General features: G+C 42.5%; 1 protein-coding gene across 1 annotated transcript in view; it reads right to left on the bottom strand.

The window, feature by feature from the left end:
• The window catches only part of CPZ (carboxypeptidase Z), a 34,048-nt gene that overhangs the window by 8,657 nt on the left and 6,049 nt on the right, over positions 1–19,342 (bottom strand). The window contains exons 2-7 of the mRNA XM_059845250.1: positions 13,409–13,432; positions 12,121–12,495; positions 10,935–11,147; positions 8,713–8,909; positions 7,614–7,775; positions 1,727–1,885 (exon numbers count right to left, since the gene is read on the bottom strand). Of these exons, the coding sequence (XP_059701233.1) occupies positions 1,727–1,885; positions 7,614–7,775; positions 8,713–8,909; positions 10,935–11,147; positions 12,121–12,495; positions 13,409–13,432 (1,130 nt within the window). The remainder of the gene's footprint in view (positions 1–1,726; positions 1,886–7,613; positions 7,776–8,712; positions 8,910–10,934; positions 11,148–12,120; positions 12,496–13,408; positions 13,433–19,342) is intronic.

Here is a 19,342-nt window from a genome sequence, read left to right as displayed (position 1 = left end):
TTATTTAAATGCAGGTCACTTCACTGGTAAAGGTTTTACGTATTTCTGTGAAAAATTTCAAGTGATACTAACAGGGCTGTTAAGGTTTCTTCTGCTGAGTAATTTGAAAAATGAGATTTTCACTGAAGACATCCCCAGCCTTCCCCTACATGTTCTAAACTTCCAGATTTGTAGCCAAATTTCCAGCCTTTGCAGTCACTGACAATGCAGCAGTCACCTGTATAGGGTTCCCTATCTTACTGTGTTGTGAACCAGGAGTTCCATTAGGGTTTGTCCAGTTGTGCACTACACTGGGATAGAGACCTTTGTCTGTGTGGTTGCATCCTTTCACTCAAAACACATGTGCTGTCCCTGAGTGGAAATGATGGAAGTACTGCTGTACTTCCATTCCAGGGGTGAACTGCTTGACAAAGCACACATGGCAATATTCCTTCACCACCTATGCATAGGATAGCCCTAGCCCAGGCAGTGGGATGTAAAAGCACAATTTTATGATTTCCCCCAGTCCTCAGCAAGAGGTTCTGCAGCTTACATTAGCACCCACCAGATATTTCTTACACAGGCTTGTTGCTGTGCAGTGCCTGGTTAATTTTACTTCTAAATCATTTTCATACACACATAGTCATTAGGCATTAGGCAGAAGAAATGAATTGATACAGAAAATGTTTAACAGTCATACATCTTTAAATATTTAATATGTGTTGGTGAGAACTGCCATTTCAGAAGAAGTCAGCCTAGAGATATGCTCAAAGATAAAGGATGCTTCAAGTCAAAGATCAACTTCTGACTATTTTCAACTGTTCTTTGTCTATATAAAGAACCACTTTTCTTAAGAGGCCACAGACATTTTTAGCACAGCTAGAAGGCTGAAAAGCAAGATGTTCTCCTGGTGGGCATGTCGGCAATGAATACTAGATTGAGGAAACCAAAGGGAAATAGGAAAGAAGGCAAAAAATTTCACAGAAGATTTACAGTGAGTCCCAAATGAGGAACTTTCCAGGGACAAGACAGGGAAACCAATCCCATTCATCTGACCTGGAATAAATGTTACAAGGCTGCCACCATATGGCAACAAGTCTTTTTTCCCCTCACTTCTTGTGGATTCCACAGGAAAATAACACTGATGGTCAGGCTTGTTCCTTTTCTGCTGGAAACCAGTGGTAAAAATATCACAGCCTACTCCCTTAAAAAATTAAAACCTGTATTTTTCTAACCTGTGCTTTATGAAACCATATTTGGCCTCAAAAAAGATAGGTAAATCTTTCCAGACCAAGTTGATAGTGTGTAAACAATCCTATATTTTAGAGTACATTAAGTAAGTGTATAAATCAGTCACCCAATATTCTGAGTTGGAAGGAATCCACGAGGATTATCAAGTCCAAGTCTTAAGTGAAAGGCCTCTGTGGGGATTGAGCACTTGACCTTGGAATTATTAGCATCAGCTCTACCCAAATGAGCTGATATCATGTTGTATACATATACACACACACACACACACACACACACACACACACACACACACACACACAAAAAAAAAAAAATATATATATACACATATACATACTTTCATTATGTAATTATGTTATTTATACATATTTAATACATAAATGCATACATATACACACACATGTACATGATCTAAATTAATCAAAGTTTGTTATTTATTAAATGTTTCCATAGTTCCACAAATGGTACCAATATTCTAACCCTGCAAAAGCAACATTACCTTCTCATCAGGTGTAGGGGAGAACATTTTTTCTTCCATAGGATGCCTTGAATAATCATAAGGATAGGTCACCACCAGCTCACCCCCATGCAGGCTGGCAGAGAGCACAAATGGGATAGATCTCAACCACTTCATGACTGCTTTTGTCTCAGGGGCCACCTGAAATCCAGAAGAAAAAAAAAAAAAAGCTGTGACTAGCCATACAACTCCAAAGGGATTTGATCCTGTGCAGGATGAAGCCCAATGGAGAAAAGACTGTGTTGAAAGGAGAATGTTGAAGCTCTTTGGCTCTTCCAGCCCAAGAGTTACTGGGGGAAGAAAATCAGTTTTCTCCAGGGAATGGATGATACACACTGTTCACTGTGGAAAAACTGGAACAAAAAAAGAAAGAGAATATTTGACAGAAGAAGAAACTTTTCATTACAGTGACATTTTCAGATGATGATGACAGTACTTTAGGCTGGAAAACTTGTGGCATTTTATCACTACTTACCTAAGTCCCTATCTAATTTCATTTCTGAATCAGCAGGATTAACTTTCAATAGATAAACTGGAATAGGGGGACAAATTTGCAATTCTCATCATGACCATGCTGAAAATACATTTGCTATCCTTAGGTGCAGGTTAATCTGTAAATAAATGAAAACTAATACATATAAAGCATGGCAAAGCTGTCCTTTGCCTGCAGTGAACTGTGGCAGGTAAGTCACTAAACTTAGGGTTTTTTGACAGTCCCCCCTCAGCAACAGCGGCCAAGGGAGAGGGCAGCAGACTCCAAGAGATGTCCAGGCACTCGGCATGCAGGAGGCTCCTTCACCCCGTTTCTGAGGAGTGATTCCCGGGACGTGCTCCGGTGTTGGTTCATTCTTAGGGATAACAGTGGCATCTGGTGGCCGGTCCCTGCAAGCCAGATTCACGCCAGTGCCCCCGAGAGCTCAGGCTCCTTTCCTTGCAGCTGAGGGAAGTTACCTGGGGAAAACCTGAGGAGGGCAGAGACTGCTCGTCTGGACCCTGCACCACTGCAGGTCGGCAGGTTTCATAAAAATGAGAAATACCTGTTATGATGAAGTTAGTCCAGCATCTATTTAGGGCTGCTCTAGGGATTGCTTTGACTCAGCTGTGAGAAAACCAGGCAACCAGGGCTCCAGAGCACTAGTGACAGTGTGCAGGGGAAAAACATCCAGAACAAACAAGAAAAAAACTACCAAACAAATTGAATAAAGCCCCTAAAGACCTATATACTTGTGTTTCAACAATAGTAATTCCTGTTTTCTTTGGATCAGTCCCTAATCGGCTATTGTTTAAAAATCTTTGGGGATCCACAAATCCAGGTGTGGAAAAGAGAAAAACACTGTGAAGGTGCACCAGGCATGTATTATAGCTCCATCAATGAAGCAGAAAGCCAAGGAAAAAGCCACATCTAAACATAGTTTTGCCTGGAATGATTTAAGATATTGCCCTATCTGCTCCTGACCTAAGCAGAAGACTACTTCCCTATAGATGTCATAGTTTTTAAATTAGTTTTTCTAGTGTTTGGGTTTCTTTAAAACGCCCTTCTGTAGCTATTGAGATAAATGCTACTCTGTAGCTTTCAACTTCAGCATTTTAAAGAGGCAACTTAAAAAATGTGATGTAACAGGTAAAGTCTGATCAACTGAGGAACACACAGAATGCACTTTGCACCCCAGAAGCCTAATCAAAGATTTTTACATAATAGGAAAGATTAAAGACAGAATTTCCAGGAAGGGCATGACATTAAAAAAAAAAAAAAATTAAAAATGCAGATAAAGGGGGTTCCAAAAGGAAAGGACTTTTAGCAGTCTCACACACCCACTCACACAATGCAGAAGTGGGAGAAGAAAGAAGCCCCCAGCCTTCCTGACAAGAAACATGGCAGTGTCCAAAGAAGGCTATCTGCACCAAAGGATTTATTTTTCTGGCCTTTGTACAGTGCCCTGGGATGATCTGATCATGACTTTTATCCCAGTAGTGCTTTGGTCTGAACCAGCCACTTCCACCTGCATCCTGGAAGTTCATCCTCTAAGCCCGTCTCTTCTGAAGAGAAGACCCCTGAGGGCTTGTAAGGGGCTATGTCACTACCTGCCCCATGGATTGGGCACTTTGGGAGTTTCTCGGGGTGGCTGAGCACCTGGAACAAGCTCACAGCTTCCAAGTCCATAGCACCAGCCCCTCTGAGGAGGTTGCTGCCTCGAAATCCCATCAGCTCCCTGCCCGACTGCAGCTGCCCCAGCTCCTGCTACCCAGCAGAGAGGCCATGCCTCACACAGCATCAGCCCTGCTTTCAAACAGCAGCCTTGGGCCTTGAAAGGATTTTTAAGTTGCTTCTGCAATTCAGTGAACAAGAGTAAAATACAGTTTTATTTGAGAGCTCCTGGTTTCAGTCCTTCATCCTGATCAGCCAACTGGCTAAGCAGATACCTGCATAAACCCAAAGACAGTGCTGTCTCACAGAGCCAGTGTCCTACTGAAGTGAATGTTTTGAAAAAACAGGAGTTTCAATGCTGCTATTTTTATCCTAATAATATTTCAGTGACATGAAATGAGCATATTCTGGTTCAGCTCCATTGGATGACAGCAGGTATCATCTATGCCACTCTGGCCTTTGACTTTTCCTTTAATGTGGGTTTTGTGGAGTTTAATTATTTTTTTTCACCAGGGCTTTTGCTTTTAAGTTAGATGAGATCAATTTTAAAGTACCCATCTCACAAGAACAATTCATAGCACAACTAGAAAACAGGGAAATTATTTCTGCATGAGAACAGAGAAGGGCCACTACCCTTTCTAAACCTGAATCTCATTTCTTCAGTTATACTGCAATTAGTCACTGTCTCCATGGCTTTCAAAGATTTTTTTTTTTTCTCTCTTTAAAAAGCAGCCAGACTAATTTTCTTAAAGAGTATGCCAGCCTCCACTGGCATAGACTTTTGAATTCTGTTTGAACCAAGACAATTGAACTATATTTGAGATGTAGCCTGAGGTCTGTCTGTCTGAGCCCTCAGACCATTTATTACAATAATTCATAAAAGAGGGGAACAAAACACTCTGAATGAAGCCAGGCTTTCGGGGAGCGGGAACTCTGGCTGAGAGCTCACTTTCTGCTTCCTGATCTTTATACAATGCCCTGCAGCACTCAGGTAATTACTTTAATAAGGCAGGTAACAAACATTGTTAAGTAAATGAAAAGGGAGAGGCTGGTGTTGAAACATTCAACCTAATGCTCCTGCATGCACAAAGCACCACTGTAAGAGCCATGGGCTCATCTGCCTGACAAAACTGAAGGTCATTAAGGGACAGCTGATTTGGCAGTCCCATGGTACAATCAGCAGAGGAGACACAAGGCTGTGAGACCACTTACTTCCAGGTTTGTGAACCATACAGTCAGCAAGGAGGTTTTGTGGTGCTACTAAGGGCACAGGCCTGGTTCCCTCATATGCTCTGTAAAGCATATGGATTTGGAGATGTTTGAGGGTTTTTTATGTGAGGACCAGCTTTGAGGCCAGGAGAGCATCTAGAAGTTCCCTGACTTTTGGTGCTCAGAGGGGTACCTTGGATGGCCATCTTATTTCTTCTTTAAAAACAAGAAAAGATTTGCAGGAGAAGTGATGTATTTGTAACTCCATGTCCACACCCATCGAGGCAGAGCTCAGGTGGGGTAGGGCGGTTGTGTGCCAAGGTTCCCTGTCCCTTGTCTGTGACAGATAACCCAGGGTGATGCTGCAGCTGGGGCAGAGCTGTGGTGGTGGCTGTAAGAGCTGGGCTGTCTCCACCCATCCCTCTATAAGCTGCTGTGATGTTACACAGTGCTTAAGAAAGATAAATACATGGTTGTAAAGATGGCTTCTGCAAGCAGCTGCCTGCCACTGACCGCCTCTCTCACACGTCAGCAGAAGAACCAGGGACTTGGAGACGGAGGAGGTTAGAGCCAGGAAATCCAGAGTTACAGGGACAAGCTCACAGTTTGCACTGGGCACTGGCAAAAAAATGGGGGTCGAAGACACATTTGTCCTTCCTCATTGTTGACTAGGTCCTCAACCCTGCACCTCTGGACAGAGAGAGAGGGAGCACATGGCTGAAGGAGGATCTCCATCCTTTCCTTCCCATGTTAGAGCAGGGGAAGGGTCTGAGGAGCCCTTCCCCTCAGGTGGAAGGAGTACCATAGATAATGTGGGATGAACTGAACACAGCCCCCATTTCCAGTTCCTCTGCACCACAGTGGGGAAGCAGGTATACAATTAAGGTGCAAAATTAAGCCTGGGAAGAAGGCAGAGGTGAGGGGAAGGTGTTTTTAAGATTTCTCATTACTCTACTCCAATTCAATTGATAATAAATAAAATAGATATAAATAATTTTCCTCAAGTTGAGTCTGTTTTGCTTCTGATGTTAATTAGTGACCAATCTCTCCCTGCCTTTATGTTGACCCATGAGCTTTTAGGTATATTTTCTGTCCCCTGTCCAGCTGACGAGGGGAGTGATAGAATGGCTTTGGTGGGCACCTGGCATCCAACTAGGGAAACTCACCATAGGGGTGAACCAAAATCTCTCTGACTTTTCTCCTAAAATCCCTTTTTTCCCTCCCAGCTATTTTTATTTGGCCTCAGGGTCTGCTCCACAGCTCTCAACCATTCTTTACCATCTGAGGCTCTGAACTCCACTTGCATTTACACAGCTCGCTGTTATCTGTTATTATTCAGTCAAAAGTTGAAAACTTCTAAGCTTGTGACCTTATAACCATGCAGAAATTCAGTGCCATAATCTGGGATCTATGATTACATGCAAAAATAGAATAAACTACTCGAGCTTAATTATGGCAGAAATTAGTGGTCTAATACACTGTGCATTACTGAGCCTCTTACAGCCTTGGGTCTTCATATGCACATTATCCTGAGGAAGAGAGGGGCTTTTATCTAGATTTTACTACTGTGAAATGGGGTACCAGAACACTGGGGTAGGATCAGGGATGCCTTTGGGATTTAGACCTAGCTTTACATAAGACCACCTGCAGCAGAGTAGGAGCCTGGAGTATGATCTCTCAAATCTTCTGCTGACACCAGATGAAGCAATCCTGTTCCCCACCTGTCTGAGGCTTTGTGCCAGCAATAAGTATTGAATCAGAATACAATTAGTTTAAAAGTAGAAGAAAAGCAGAGCTCCCAATATCTGAACTACTGATTAGCTTCCTGTGATTCTTCTTTCAAGGGCAGCTAAGGTCCAGTTGAAGTTGTGCTGGGGGCTGCCAGCAACACATGTAGGGCTGAGCTTTGCATCCCTGACATAACGCCACACAGAGCTTAGTGATGATGAGTGTGAGGCCCTGTGGTGCTGCCTCCATCCTGCTCTGACCTCTGCAGCAGGAACTTTCCCTCCCAGCACCTTTGCAGCTCAACTGGCTGTTTCCACTGCTCCATATGGTTATAGTCATTTATAAACATCCTCACTTAATGGAAGATGACACAACTCAGCTTTACATGCAGCCTTTGCACATTTTCCATGGCAGAAATTCCTATTGCATCAGACCTGTGCAGGGCTTGATGCAATGACACCCAAATCAATATAGGCTTTAACAGGCACCACAGTTTAAAGCACTAATGATGAATCATTACACACTTGTGACTCCTTTCTAACAGTCATTATTCTTAATCTAAACCAGCAAAATTCAAATTGTCCACAAATTTTCCAAATTATTTGTGACACCTGCCTCTTTGGCCAGACTTATACCATGATTTTCATGCCAATTCTGAGCCTGTCCACTTCAGTCCTACTCATAAAATCTGATTACAAGCAAATAACTTCAGAACAAGCAATCTCAGTCTCTTAACTCCTGAGCTGCTCTGCAGTAGAAATGACTTATAAAATGTGTAATTCATACCTTACCCCACCAGTAGGACTGTGGAATGGGGATGTGGTCCAGACGGGCCCCACGAATCCCAGCTCTTCTGTAAGCCTCAGATGTCAAATCTGGGAAATTTCTGTTCAGGTCCAAGTTCTGAGCTGTCTGTCGTCCGATGACCCATCCGTTGTAACCAGCCCCCTATTTTGTCACACAGAAGCCAATTTCAGAATAGCTCCCTGCCTCAAAATAGCACTTTGTGGAAATTGATTAATCAAAGGGAAGTTTTAAAAGGAGTAAACTGAAAATGTCTGTACTGTTAAAAAACCCACGCTTATTAATTAATCACATTTTGTCCCCATGAATATTAATGCACTAACTAGCATTCAGGAAGTGTTTCACTCACCAGTGATGTGACTCATGAGAGGAACACAGGAGCCTCTTGCTCAGAGTGGCATGCAGAGTGGGTTAGAGGAGAGAAAGAAAATACAGCTGATGCCCCAAGACAGGATGAGGCAGAGTGCAATAACCCCAGACTAATACAATGGACAGAGTTCACCACATGAGCAAAAACAGAGAAAAAAGGTCTAGTTTCATGCTAGTGGAGGTAAAGAAAACAGAGAGGGGGAAATAAGAATGTCAGGTAACAAATAATAGAATCTTTGTTTTCATAGGTCTCCATCAGACATGAGTTGATCTCTGAAAACTGCCATCCATTATGAAACTTTGACAGTAAGACAATATTCACATTTCATTATGCCTACAGATTTAAAAGAGGGGGAACATCAGCATGTTAATTAACTGCATTTCCTTATAAAACAATGTAAGTCATTATAGTGAGTCAGGCATTTTGTTCTAGAACTGAGAGCAGAGAGTGCTAAGTGTGTGAAAAAGTAACACAGTCATTCCCACATCATCACATGCAGGCAGCAAAACTGACAAATATGGCTCTGATTTCCTCTTAGTTCTGTTCACATCATCTTTGGAAAGCAACGCACCACCAATGCTACCTGGGATTCTGGCAGTCAATTATTAGTGTTCCCCCCTTTCCATAACACTCCCCTCCCAGTTTGTTCCTTCCCATGGAGAATTATAGAAACACGAAGGCCTGAACACATCCTTAAATTAAAACTTTTACCTCTTCTGCAGCCAGTTCATACCCATCAGGATTGAGTGAGGGCAGGAGATGAATTCTGGTGTTGTTGATCAAGGTCTGGATGCGAGGGTTCCCAAGAAGATATTCTGAGCACAGATACTGTGCGAGGTATATCAGCAGCTCCTTCCCCACAACTTCATTTCCGTGCATGTTGCCAATGTACTTAAATTCTGGCTTGACTGTGGAACGTAAAATAATGAGATGCTTTAATTTGATTATACCTGAGTGGCTTCCAAAATCAGACTAATCCAAGCTGCTTACTGATGAGTCAAAGTTTTATTTACGCTAAATTCATGCACACGTTCCTGCAAATAGCACAGCAGTTTTAGGTGAACTTCTCTCCATTAAACATCAGTTCATCAACAGTTTAAATAGTGTGAAATAAAGTCCAACCTATTAGGATTTCAAACCATAAGACGTGATCATGCTCTGAACTTTTGCTAGAGTCATCATTAATTGTGAGCAAACTAAAAACAAAAACATCAAGCCATGACTGGGGCAGAACAAAACACAACCCTGGCACTCTGACCTACCTTGGGAGGCTTCAATGCCTTATTTTGTCACAGATCCTAGAAACAATTTACAGGTATGTAATATATTATTCCCTTTATTTAGGAAAGAAGTTGGGTTATGCATAAAAAGGGGCTTTCAGTCTACATAGCCCTGGAATAAGCCTATTAGAAACACGTAACTTTGCAATTCCCTGTAGTTATTCTCTCAATTTCCATCCTTCCTTAGAGACTAATGGGAAGTTGAAAATAGGTGCACTTTGGAGACACCCTTTCCTGTCTATCCCTTCATCTTTGCCTTTGATCCTGGCCAGCCTTGAGCACTAGACACTGGAGGGAACCTGGCACAGAGCTATTATGCCACTTGCTCAGGCTGGCAAAATCTCCAGCTCTGGACCTATTTCTACCTCCTTTTATGGCGTCCTGAGCAGCATGAAGCAATAGATTTAGAGAAAAATGCTAGGAAATGTGTTAAACTACCATCTTTTATCATGCCATATCACAGTTTTCATTTAAAAGCCTGATTCATAGGCTTTGTGTTTTCCTGGCAAATGGAGTAAAAGCTCAAAAAGACACCTGCAACTTATTATCTTTGAAAAAGAGACAAAGGGTGATAGGCCAGGAAAATGTAACATAGATCTTTGCTCTGTTAATGACATCTACTGGGACCTGATTAAGTTTAAAGGCACCTCAAAATATCTCTAGACCAGAAAGGGCAGCACAGCTGAGAGTAAACAAAGTGACCAGTCTCTGCTGTCCTCTCTGAGTCCCCAGTCTCCCCAGACCCAGCAGCCTGACTTGAGGCCATAATCTCAATAAAGTATTAGGTCAGATGTAGTTCAGTTCTGCCACACTGCTGAGGCTGTGCTGATGCTGGAGCTCTTCTGATGAGAAGCAATCTGAGGCTATCAGCAATGGCCATAGAAATCCACCATATCTAGACAAGTATAATTTTTTACCTGGGAGCCAGTAACTGGAAAACAATGCCTAATTCTGCCCTAGAAAGTTATATGCTTTGTGAAGAATTTAAAACACTTAAAAATCTGGCCCTTGCTGCCTTAGTGATGAAACTACAAAATAGAGACTTGTAGTGCTCCCCTCTGCAGAAAATTTGTGAGGACTCATATCCTAATGTATATATTAGCACCTATAAATAGTATAATAACATCTGTTCAGGGGCTATGATAACATAAATCCCTGGTATCACCAACTGACAGGTATAGTACTGACTGAATCTCTGTTCAGGAGGATTGTTTTCTGTGCTGAATCATCCTTTTTTAGTGTCAATGTCCTTCTCTATCTGAGGCCTTCTCAGAAGACTTGTGTGTTTTAGGATGTGAAGGACAGGGAGGAAGTGGTAGATGATAGGGAGGGCAAGTCAATGTATCCCAAATTTGTGCATTGGGTGCAAATAAATAACAACGATATCACTGCAACCAAATACACAGTGATACAAGGAACAGCACTACCAAGCATAGTCATGCACAGAGCCCACAACAGTAAGAAATTGCTTCTGGGTTGTAATTGCTACAAGGAATCATCAGCTATCACTGCAACTCAGGAAACAAAAGGGAGGAGAAATGTTTTGGAGTCAATGCTTTTCACAGTTTGAGAGATGTCCCAGTAACAGGGCCTGTGTTCACTTGGATAGTCTGGTCTCTCTGCAGCAGCCTGCTCAGCACTGATCAAACTCACGCAGTTCGTGGTGTCCGGGCTTGGTTGAAAACTCAATCACAAAAAGATCCTTCCCCTCAAAGCTGCGGCCTATGCTGTAAGTGGTGGCAATGTGGGAGCACCTTGAGGCAGTCTTCTTCAGCGTGCTCACCATTTGGGAATATGAGTGGTGTTTGAACTGAATAAAAGTTGCTGGCAAGTCTGAAGGCAAATCTTCCTCAGCATATACTTCTCCTGCAATGAAAAATCATAACAGTGTTTAAAACTAGAGTGCTCAGAGGATTGCATGAAAACCTGCAATTTTTTTCAAATTATCTTTATTAGTAGAAGAATTATAAAAAATAAAGCTGCAGTCAAAACCCTAAATGTATGTAGTACATCCTACACTTTATTGTGACATGTTATTTTTTTTAAATCTTACTAATGCATATGCACACTAACAAATATTTATGCAATCTCCAGTTAAGTTTGACCTTTGGCATGCTAGCTCATTTCAGTAACAAACTGTGCAGATTTTTCCCTTTAAAATAGGTGAATATTTTAAAATAAGAGTCATCTGTCTTCAGCTATCTGTATCTTCATCCAAACAAAAATCTGTGACAATCACTAATGAGAATATTTTAATGAGCTGTTAAGCTTGACAGGCAGTCATAGATTTATAAGCGCTCTAAAATTTCAGTTTTTAAATAAAATATTTCAGATATATATACAGCTATCACACGGGACAGGGATTATCTAAATGCATCCAAATATCTTGCTCTGAGCTGCCTGTCTTGATCCTCTTTTTAAATGATGGGGAGAAATAGATACTTCTTCAGCACAGTTTAACTGAGTCTTTAACAGAGGTTGAACAAAATTAATGACACATTAGAGGTCTCTACAAAGACAGCAGGCTGACATGACAAGCGAAGAGGTTTTGTGCCATGGATAAGTCAAGCTGAGTGAGACGAGACCCTCCCCATGCAGACAAGGCATGCCAGCAGAGCGAGCTTCCTTCCTTCCTTCCTTCCTTCCTTCCTTCCTTCCTTCCTTCCTTCCTTCCTTCCTTCCTTCCTTCCTTTCTTCCTCCCTTCCTCCCTTCCTCCCTCCCTTCCTTCCTCCCTTCCTTCCCCCCTTCCCCCCTTCCCTCCTTCCCTCCTTCCTTCCCCCCTTCCCTCCTTCCTTACCCCCTTCCCTCCTTCCCTCCCTCCTTCCCTCCCTCCCTCACCTCTCAGCTTGGCCAGCGGGTCGAAGCACCCCTCTTCCTCCCCAGCAAAGAAGCGGTCACAGTCTAAGAAGTAGGGCCAGGCCATGTCTATTGCATCAAAAGCAGGGAGGCAATTCTTTTTGAGGTTTTCACAGACGTGCCTGCAGGGCTTTATGACTTTGTCCTTTTCACACTGTGGGGCCAGCACTGAGCAGCCCAGGAGCCTCAGGTCGGGGTTGCATTCCCCCTGGAGCAGGTTGTGCAGCACGCTGATGAGCAGGTACTCGGAGCTGTACTCAATCACTTCTCGAGACTTCTGATCCAGAAAGTTGGGATACACCATTTGAGTGTAGGCAACATCAGTGCAAGAACTCAGGGCAATATCCACACATTTTGCTATGAAAAGGAGATGAACACAGGAAAAATAACTTTCTTCACTGATATTCTGAATAGACAAAGAGAACATAACAAATACCATGTCAAATGAACTTACTTCTTTAGCTGTCAGGTAGGCTGGGAATAGTTTGCAAACTGAATTGCATGTTTGAAACCACTTACAGAATGAAGACAAGCATGCTTGCTTCTGGAGATATAATTTGAGCTTAGAAATTTGAACAGAAAATTACTGAGAGAAAGGTGGAAATTTGTTGGTGAGAAAAACTCAAGATTCCTGAATAAAAGTGTATTTGTGATATCACTCTCTCCCCTGCCCTTGAATAGGCATATGGATTCCCTGAGTAGATATGAGATCCTATAGGTTTTCTTCATTAGTGGGGAACGTACCGCTAAGTTGCCTCTTTTCTCTGCTCGGCCCTGCAAAATTTGTAGAGTTTAATATCTCTGAAACTCCAGACCCTCCACAAACTTTGACTGAGATTGCCCAAAGATGAAAAGTTATTCTGGTGCTTAACTCACAGGCAAGCAGACCCATAATATGATCACATGCATACTCTCATAAACCCAACACATTTTAATAAATCAGGTTAGGGAGGTCTTAGGAAAGATAAGTGTTGGTAACACCCTCAACACACTTAGAAGTGGAAAAGAGTAATAGAAAGACATCTCTTCATAAAATTACTGGCTGTTAAAGTAATGGGTCTACATTTGAGTGTCCTTCTCTTGGTAATGATTCTGGCTGGTAACAAACACTGTTGTCACAGCAGCAAAATACAGCACTGCATGAAAGAGCACATTTCTCTTGTGAGAAAGCCCACTGTAGCACCAAAATGAGTATACTTGTCAGGAAATTATGAAGGAATACTTATGGTTTTGAGGTTCTCCAAGAACAGCAAGGAAAGACACTTCATACCTTTCTGTACAGTTTGACATTGACCTGTAAATAAAGAGGAAAAGAAAAATCATTACAGCAACATGGTTCCTCCTTTGTGTTAGGAATTGTCTGGTCTGGTATCTGCTGCAGCCCTGAGGTCCAGCCATACCAGGAACAAGCACATATTCCCAGCAGGCATATATCACAGAATAGGCTGAGCTGAGAAACCCCATTGCCCCTCATCCACACACAGTTAGGTGCCTAGGAAATTTCACTAATCAAAACCTAGGTGTTTTTTAATCTGGTTAGTCTAAAAGTCCATATGAGTCCTGTACATATCCAGGTGTTTTATCAATCTCCTCTAAAAGATATTTTTGTCCCTTATAATGCTGCGGATACCTTCCATGTTAAAGCAATTCAGCCTTTGGTAGATATGAAAGGACTTTATTCCTTCCTCATCCTACTTAATTGTATCTCTAGCAGTTGGGTTTTATCACACTTTTAATAATATCCTAAAGCTAATTATTTCCCTCCCCAACTACTCTCACAGGAAAGCTTTTCCAAAAGATCACTCCTCTAACAGCTAGAAATTGCCTTTTAATTTCCTGTTTAAAAGTATTTGTGGCCAGTTTATATCCATTGTTGTTGTGCCAGCATTGTCCTTCAGCTTAAGTAGCTCTCTCATTCCCTGGTGCATTCCTCCACACTGTGTTTGCAAAGAGCCAACGGATCTCTTCTGCTTTCTGTTTACTAGGTCAAATAAATTATGCTCTCTTGATTTTGAAGGAGCATGGTTTGATGACCCAGGAATTGCTTCTTTTGCTCCTGTAGCAAATAATTCTATACTGTCCTTCTCCAATACTGGCAGCTAAAGAAACATATGTCTGCCAAGGTATTGGAGTTGGTTTCACCAGTGCCTCATGGGAGCTAAATCACTCTGTGCAAGCCTGACCACCACCAGGTTCACCTTTCTTGTGGTGTACTGGGGATCTCTTCTGTTGCTATTTCTTCTTGCTCTCACTGGGGGGACAGGCATCCCAGCTTCTTGCTCAGTAAATTGAGCATTTATCCTCACAAGACCAAATTCATTATGTTTTCCTTTTTTCCTGCTAAAGAGTTTAAACTTCTACTCCTGGCATATTTGTTTAAACATAATCATCTGCATATGTGTTGCTAATGAGTTGATCATTCTTTAGCCAAAATAAAGTCATTGTAATGAGAACCAAATTAACCCTGGGATTTTATCTTGGAGGGAGACATTTAATTGGAAATCAGTCTAGTTCTATATTATGGATTGTAATTGAGCCACATTACCTCATAAAATAAATGAGGCATCAGAACTAGCAGAAGTAGCCCATCCCCAGCACCAACAAGTTCTGTTAAGCAGCAAGCTAGAAAAAATTATATCCATACAAACTCCTTTCCTGGCTCAGTACATTATGATAATTGCCTTGAATAATACCTGGTTCATCAACAGCGAAGAATCCATTATAGGATTTCATTGTTTCCCCTAGCTAGGCACAATCCCCTCTGTGAGTTAGTTATTAAGGTCAAGGCATTTCTAAAAAAGCTTCATCTCAGCCAGATACTGCATACAGTGCTACATCTGGGGATAATCAAGGAATAGCATTTTGTACAATGCCAGTTGGGAGGGAGAAAGAAATGATCTCTTGTTAGTAAGAGCTTCAGCAATTAATCCTGCTGTTAAAATTGGATGTTACTGCCCCCTGAATCTGGAGGGTCTTATATACTAACATCATCACACCCACATTTGAGAGACCTTGGACTAAGTCTGGAGTCAGACAAACGTTCCTTACAGAGGGGAAAATGTAGTGTGGAGAGGACTGGCTTGAGTTTAGCCACGTTCCAAGGAGGAGAGTGACACTATCTCCGTTTACCACCAGGGTCATTAGCAATGAATCCCCTTTGTTACCTTGAGGGGTGGATGAGAAATATTTGATACCTTTTTTTTTTCCTCTTCTGAGCAGAAAATTATTGTATTGTAGCTATTCTTTTAGACTAGAGGGTTGTAGGTGCTGGGCACAGTTCTTTGTGGGGTATTTGGGGAGTGTGAATGGTCTTTCTACAACTGCCCACATTTCCTCAAAGATAAGAGGCATTTCCCCCTCTGTTGGCTCCACAACCAAGCTACAAATGTCCTGTTAGTTTGTCTTTGATATGCAATGATCAAATAATGAAACTGAGGCACACACAGTCTCCCCAGACACTTTTGCTGTGCAGAAGTGCTATTAGCTATCAGTCAGTTTGAGATGTGGCACAGCCCTGTTCTCAACAGCATCTCAGAATTCTGCTTGTTCAGCTGGAGCAAAAAGGTGTTCTGGCAACACACTGGAGCAAGCAGAGGAAACCAAAGGGAAAATGCAGCAGGCAGGGTCTGGATGTGGTGCTGCCTCTCCCTGCCCCAGCTCCTTGAGCAGCAGCAGACTTGCTGCCTTTAGCAGATGCCTCTTTCTGCCCAGCTGGCCAGGAGAGGCTTCAGGAAGCAATGGATAGCTGAGGGAAGAGATGTGAAATTCCATTGATATGCTGTGCCGGGGTTCACCTGAGGACTGGCTCCTTTTGTGTGAGCAGGAGGAGATGTTAGCACAAGAGAGGGAAAGACAGCTCTGGTTTCAGACTGTGCTACAAGTCATCCACACTTTGATATTTTTACCATATCTATATAGGGAGAGGAAATCTATTAAGCAACATGGCTAGTGCTCATTAACAATTATGCTGACTGAAGAGGATAAATCTATTTTTTGGATAAGGTACCAAATCCATATAAATCTTTTCCATTGCAACTGAAATTATTCATCTCAGTATGTAATAAGCAAAGGTAATTCTGCAACATCTCTGCTAAGTGGGTAAAGCTTTTACACTACCTGTGATCCAGGATGCCCCTTACAAAGTCAAAGCTACCAAGACTCACTCACTGATTAGCAAAAGCAGCTCCTTGCTGTTGGGTCCTAAACCTGGATCTAAATCTAAATCTAGATCTAAGTTAATATTAGATTTAAGCCTCACACTATTGCAGCATAAACCATGGAATTTTCTCTCTGTCTCTCCTTACCAGAGATATCCATGCAACTTCTTCTGGCCACCTCTCCCCATCATGCAAGCTGCTGTGTGACCCATGTATCAGCCACAGCTCTGTCTTGTAAACATCCAGGACTGAAACAGCTTGAGATTTCAGGTCATCAGGAGTCAGTATACATAAAATCAAGAGAGAAAAGGTCTGGTTTATACCAAACCCTGCTTTATAGCCAGCCTTAAATGTATGTGTGCTGATGTGGTGTTTGACTTTCCCAGTGTTTCCTAACACCAATGCTTACATATGTTTTGGAGGGTGCACCTCTGCAGGGGCCAAGGATAATTCTGCAGGATGTGTGCTTACATAAATAAGTGTGGATACACGTAGCTGGGCCAGAGCTGCCTGCCTGGAGAGCCAACAGCAGGAAGCTCTCCAAGGCCAGCTCCCAGGCTGCAGCTGTACGGTCTGTTCCTGCAATCTTGCACCCACTGCCCTGGGTCTCTACACAGAGAAATCACCAGAAAATCCCCATCCCTGCCCATGACAGCTCGTTTTCTCTAAGCTCTGGCAATGCCAGAAGACTTCAGCCACTCCCTTCCTCATTTTCATAAGAGAAATGACAGGGGCTGATATACAAAGAGTTTCTCAGGTCTCCCAATTCACTTGGCAGGCTTCAATTTCTGCTTCTACTGTGCTTGAAAGAATCTAAAATTTTTCAATTTTTTTGTGTAAAGGCTTCCCTGGGCTCAAAGGAAGACAGTATCACCTCCTCTCAAAGTCCCATCCACCGACAGGTTGGTACAGAGGGACCTTTTTCTTCCTGACCCAGAACAGCCTTTTCAATTTTTTATGTTTATTTTTTTACTCTAACTATTCCACCACAGCTACAAAAGTCCTTTCAGTAGCACAGCTTCTATTTAAGATTATGGATAAAATAACTTATTGAAGAGGAGAAAAGCCATTTCAAGCTTTCTGAGCTCTCTCTATAAAATACGCTTCTGGTTTTAATTTGCAAAGGCAAGCTTGAAAATCTACAATGCAGCACATACATATTTTACTGCCAAGCTTACATTTTTTCCCCTTGATGATTCAGCACCAAAGGAAGCAAGCTGCTGTGATTAACCCTAACCCAGACAAGAGAGCTCAACAGCTACTTCTAGTACCATGAGCTGGCCAGTTGCCTTTTCAAGAGCAAAGTCAACAGGAGACTTGCGCAATTGATGATCTGGAATAAGACCAAGGGCAAGTTTTAAATCTGAAATATCTAAGTCATTCAGTGAGGCAGATTGGTAGGGGGTGTGCTGGTCAGTACAGATCAAAATAGATCAGATAATTTATATTGTAAAGACCAGCATACACCCTCACAGCTTTCTGGGCTGCTTAGAAATCTTTTTTGAACTAGAAGAACATATGTATTCATTTTAGTCTGTTTATCGTCAAAGCCTCCACTTTTCCAAACAAAGCATTTCAGTTCCTTATCACATTACTATTACTCTCCTGGCAGTTTCACATGGTCCATCAAGTCAATCTTTCAGTGATATTCTGCCTTTGTCTCTAAAGAGACAAAACTTAGTATCAGTGGCAAGATACAAACACTGGAAAAGCACCTTCAAATGGCAAAGCATAACCTTCCAGAGCAGCTCCTAGCTACAGCAAAAGCTCAAGGGCAGGACAAGATCCATTATATAACACTTAAATGGATCAGAATCATCAGGAGAAGGGTGTGGAAGGAGTGGAGATGTAAGGGGACGAGGGGCAGAGTAATGAGAGAGCTGAGCAGCTCAGGCAGGGGGAGAATGGTTGAGCAGAAAGCCCAGAAGAGAGGGCAGCCACACACCCAAGGCACACATGCAGAAGCAGAAGTGGAGAATATTCCCAGCCACAGAGAAGAAATTCCAGGAAAACTGTAAGAGAGAGGAGTGCTTGCAAAAAGCAGCCACGTGGTTAACTCCATTTTCTGGATACACCAAATGCTTTGTGAGAAGAGGACTGAATAGATGTTATTAACCCTCCAGCAATTGCAGTAACTGCCTGGGGGAGGGATGTGTTTGAAGCAGGCAGAAGCAGTGCCCAAGAGCTCTGTGCAGCTCTCCTTTAACCCTGCTCCCTCACTTGAAGAAGCCTGAAAGCACCTGAAAGAGATTAATGCCTCCTCTGCCTTTATTTTGCAGAGCAAGAGCACAGCAGGAAGATCCAAGCCAGTGTTCATTGCCAATCACCCCTCTTTCTAACCCACCTGCTGCCTGGCATGAGGTTAAACATCCATTTTTATTGAATTACTGAAGGTGTGCCCACAGCAATGACACTGCAATCAGCTCTTTTGGGATTGTTTCTCTCTCAGGGCTGCTCTGAAGCCAGTGAGAAGGTGCTGCAGCTTTTCCATGGGTGGTGTAAGGTCACAGCCTGCAGACCACAGGTCAAAATCTGTGCAGATGTACACCAAGACCTGTCACATGGCAATAGCACAAAGACAGCCTTAGTGGGCACCTGTAATCTTCCCTTGTTTCTGGTTGTTCAGATGCAACTTAAACATGTCTGCAGTTGTAGGTGGTGCCTAAAAGAACTGATGAAGAGTATTTCTATCTGTCTGTCTGTCTGTCCCCACCACTGCCTTGGTGCTTCTAGTGACTTTGGTGTCACATCGTGTCTCTGGCTGGTGTTGCTCCAAGTGCTGCTCCAAGGAGTCGTTCAGGAGTTGAAAATCCTGAATATAAACATAATTCCCTAAACAAAACCTACTAAATAACATTTTTTTGGCCTCAGTTGAGATCTTTTCCAAGTTGCAAGGGAAAAATTACCCATTGGGAGAACAAAATGCAACAAAGATGATGACAACAAAGTGAGCCAGCAGTTGCCAAATTGGCTGAAGGCTTAGTGAGCTTCACATGCAACAGAGCTGCTGCTGAACAAGGACTTCTTATGCACCAGGATGGTCTGGA

The sequence above is a fragment of the Haemorhous mexicanus genome, chromosome 4 (assembly GCF_027477595.1).
Source record: "Haemorhous mexicanus isolate bHaeMex1 chromosome 4, bHaeMex1.pri, whole genome shotgun sequence".
NCBI classification, from domain to species: Eukaryota; Metazoa; Chordata; class Aves; order Passeriformes; family Fringillidae; genus Haemorhous; species Haemorhous mexicanus.
This window is presented reverse-complemented; position numbering and strand designations above follow the sequence as displayed.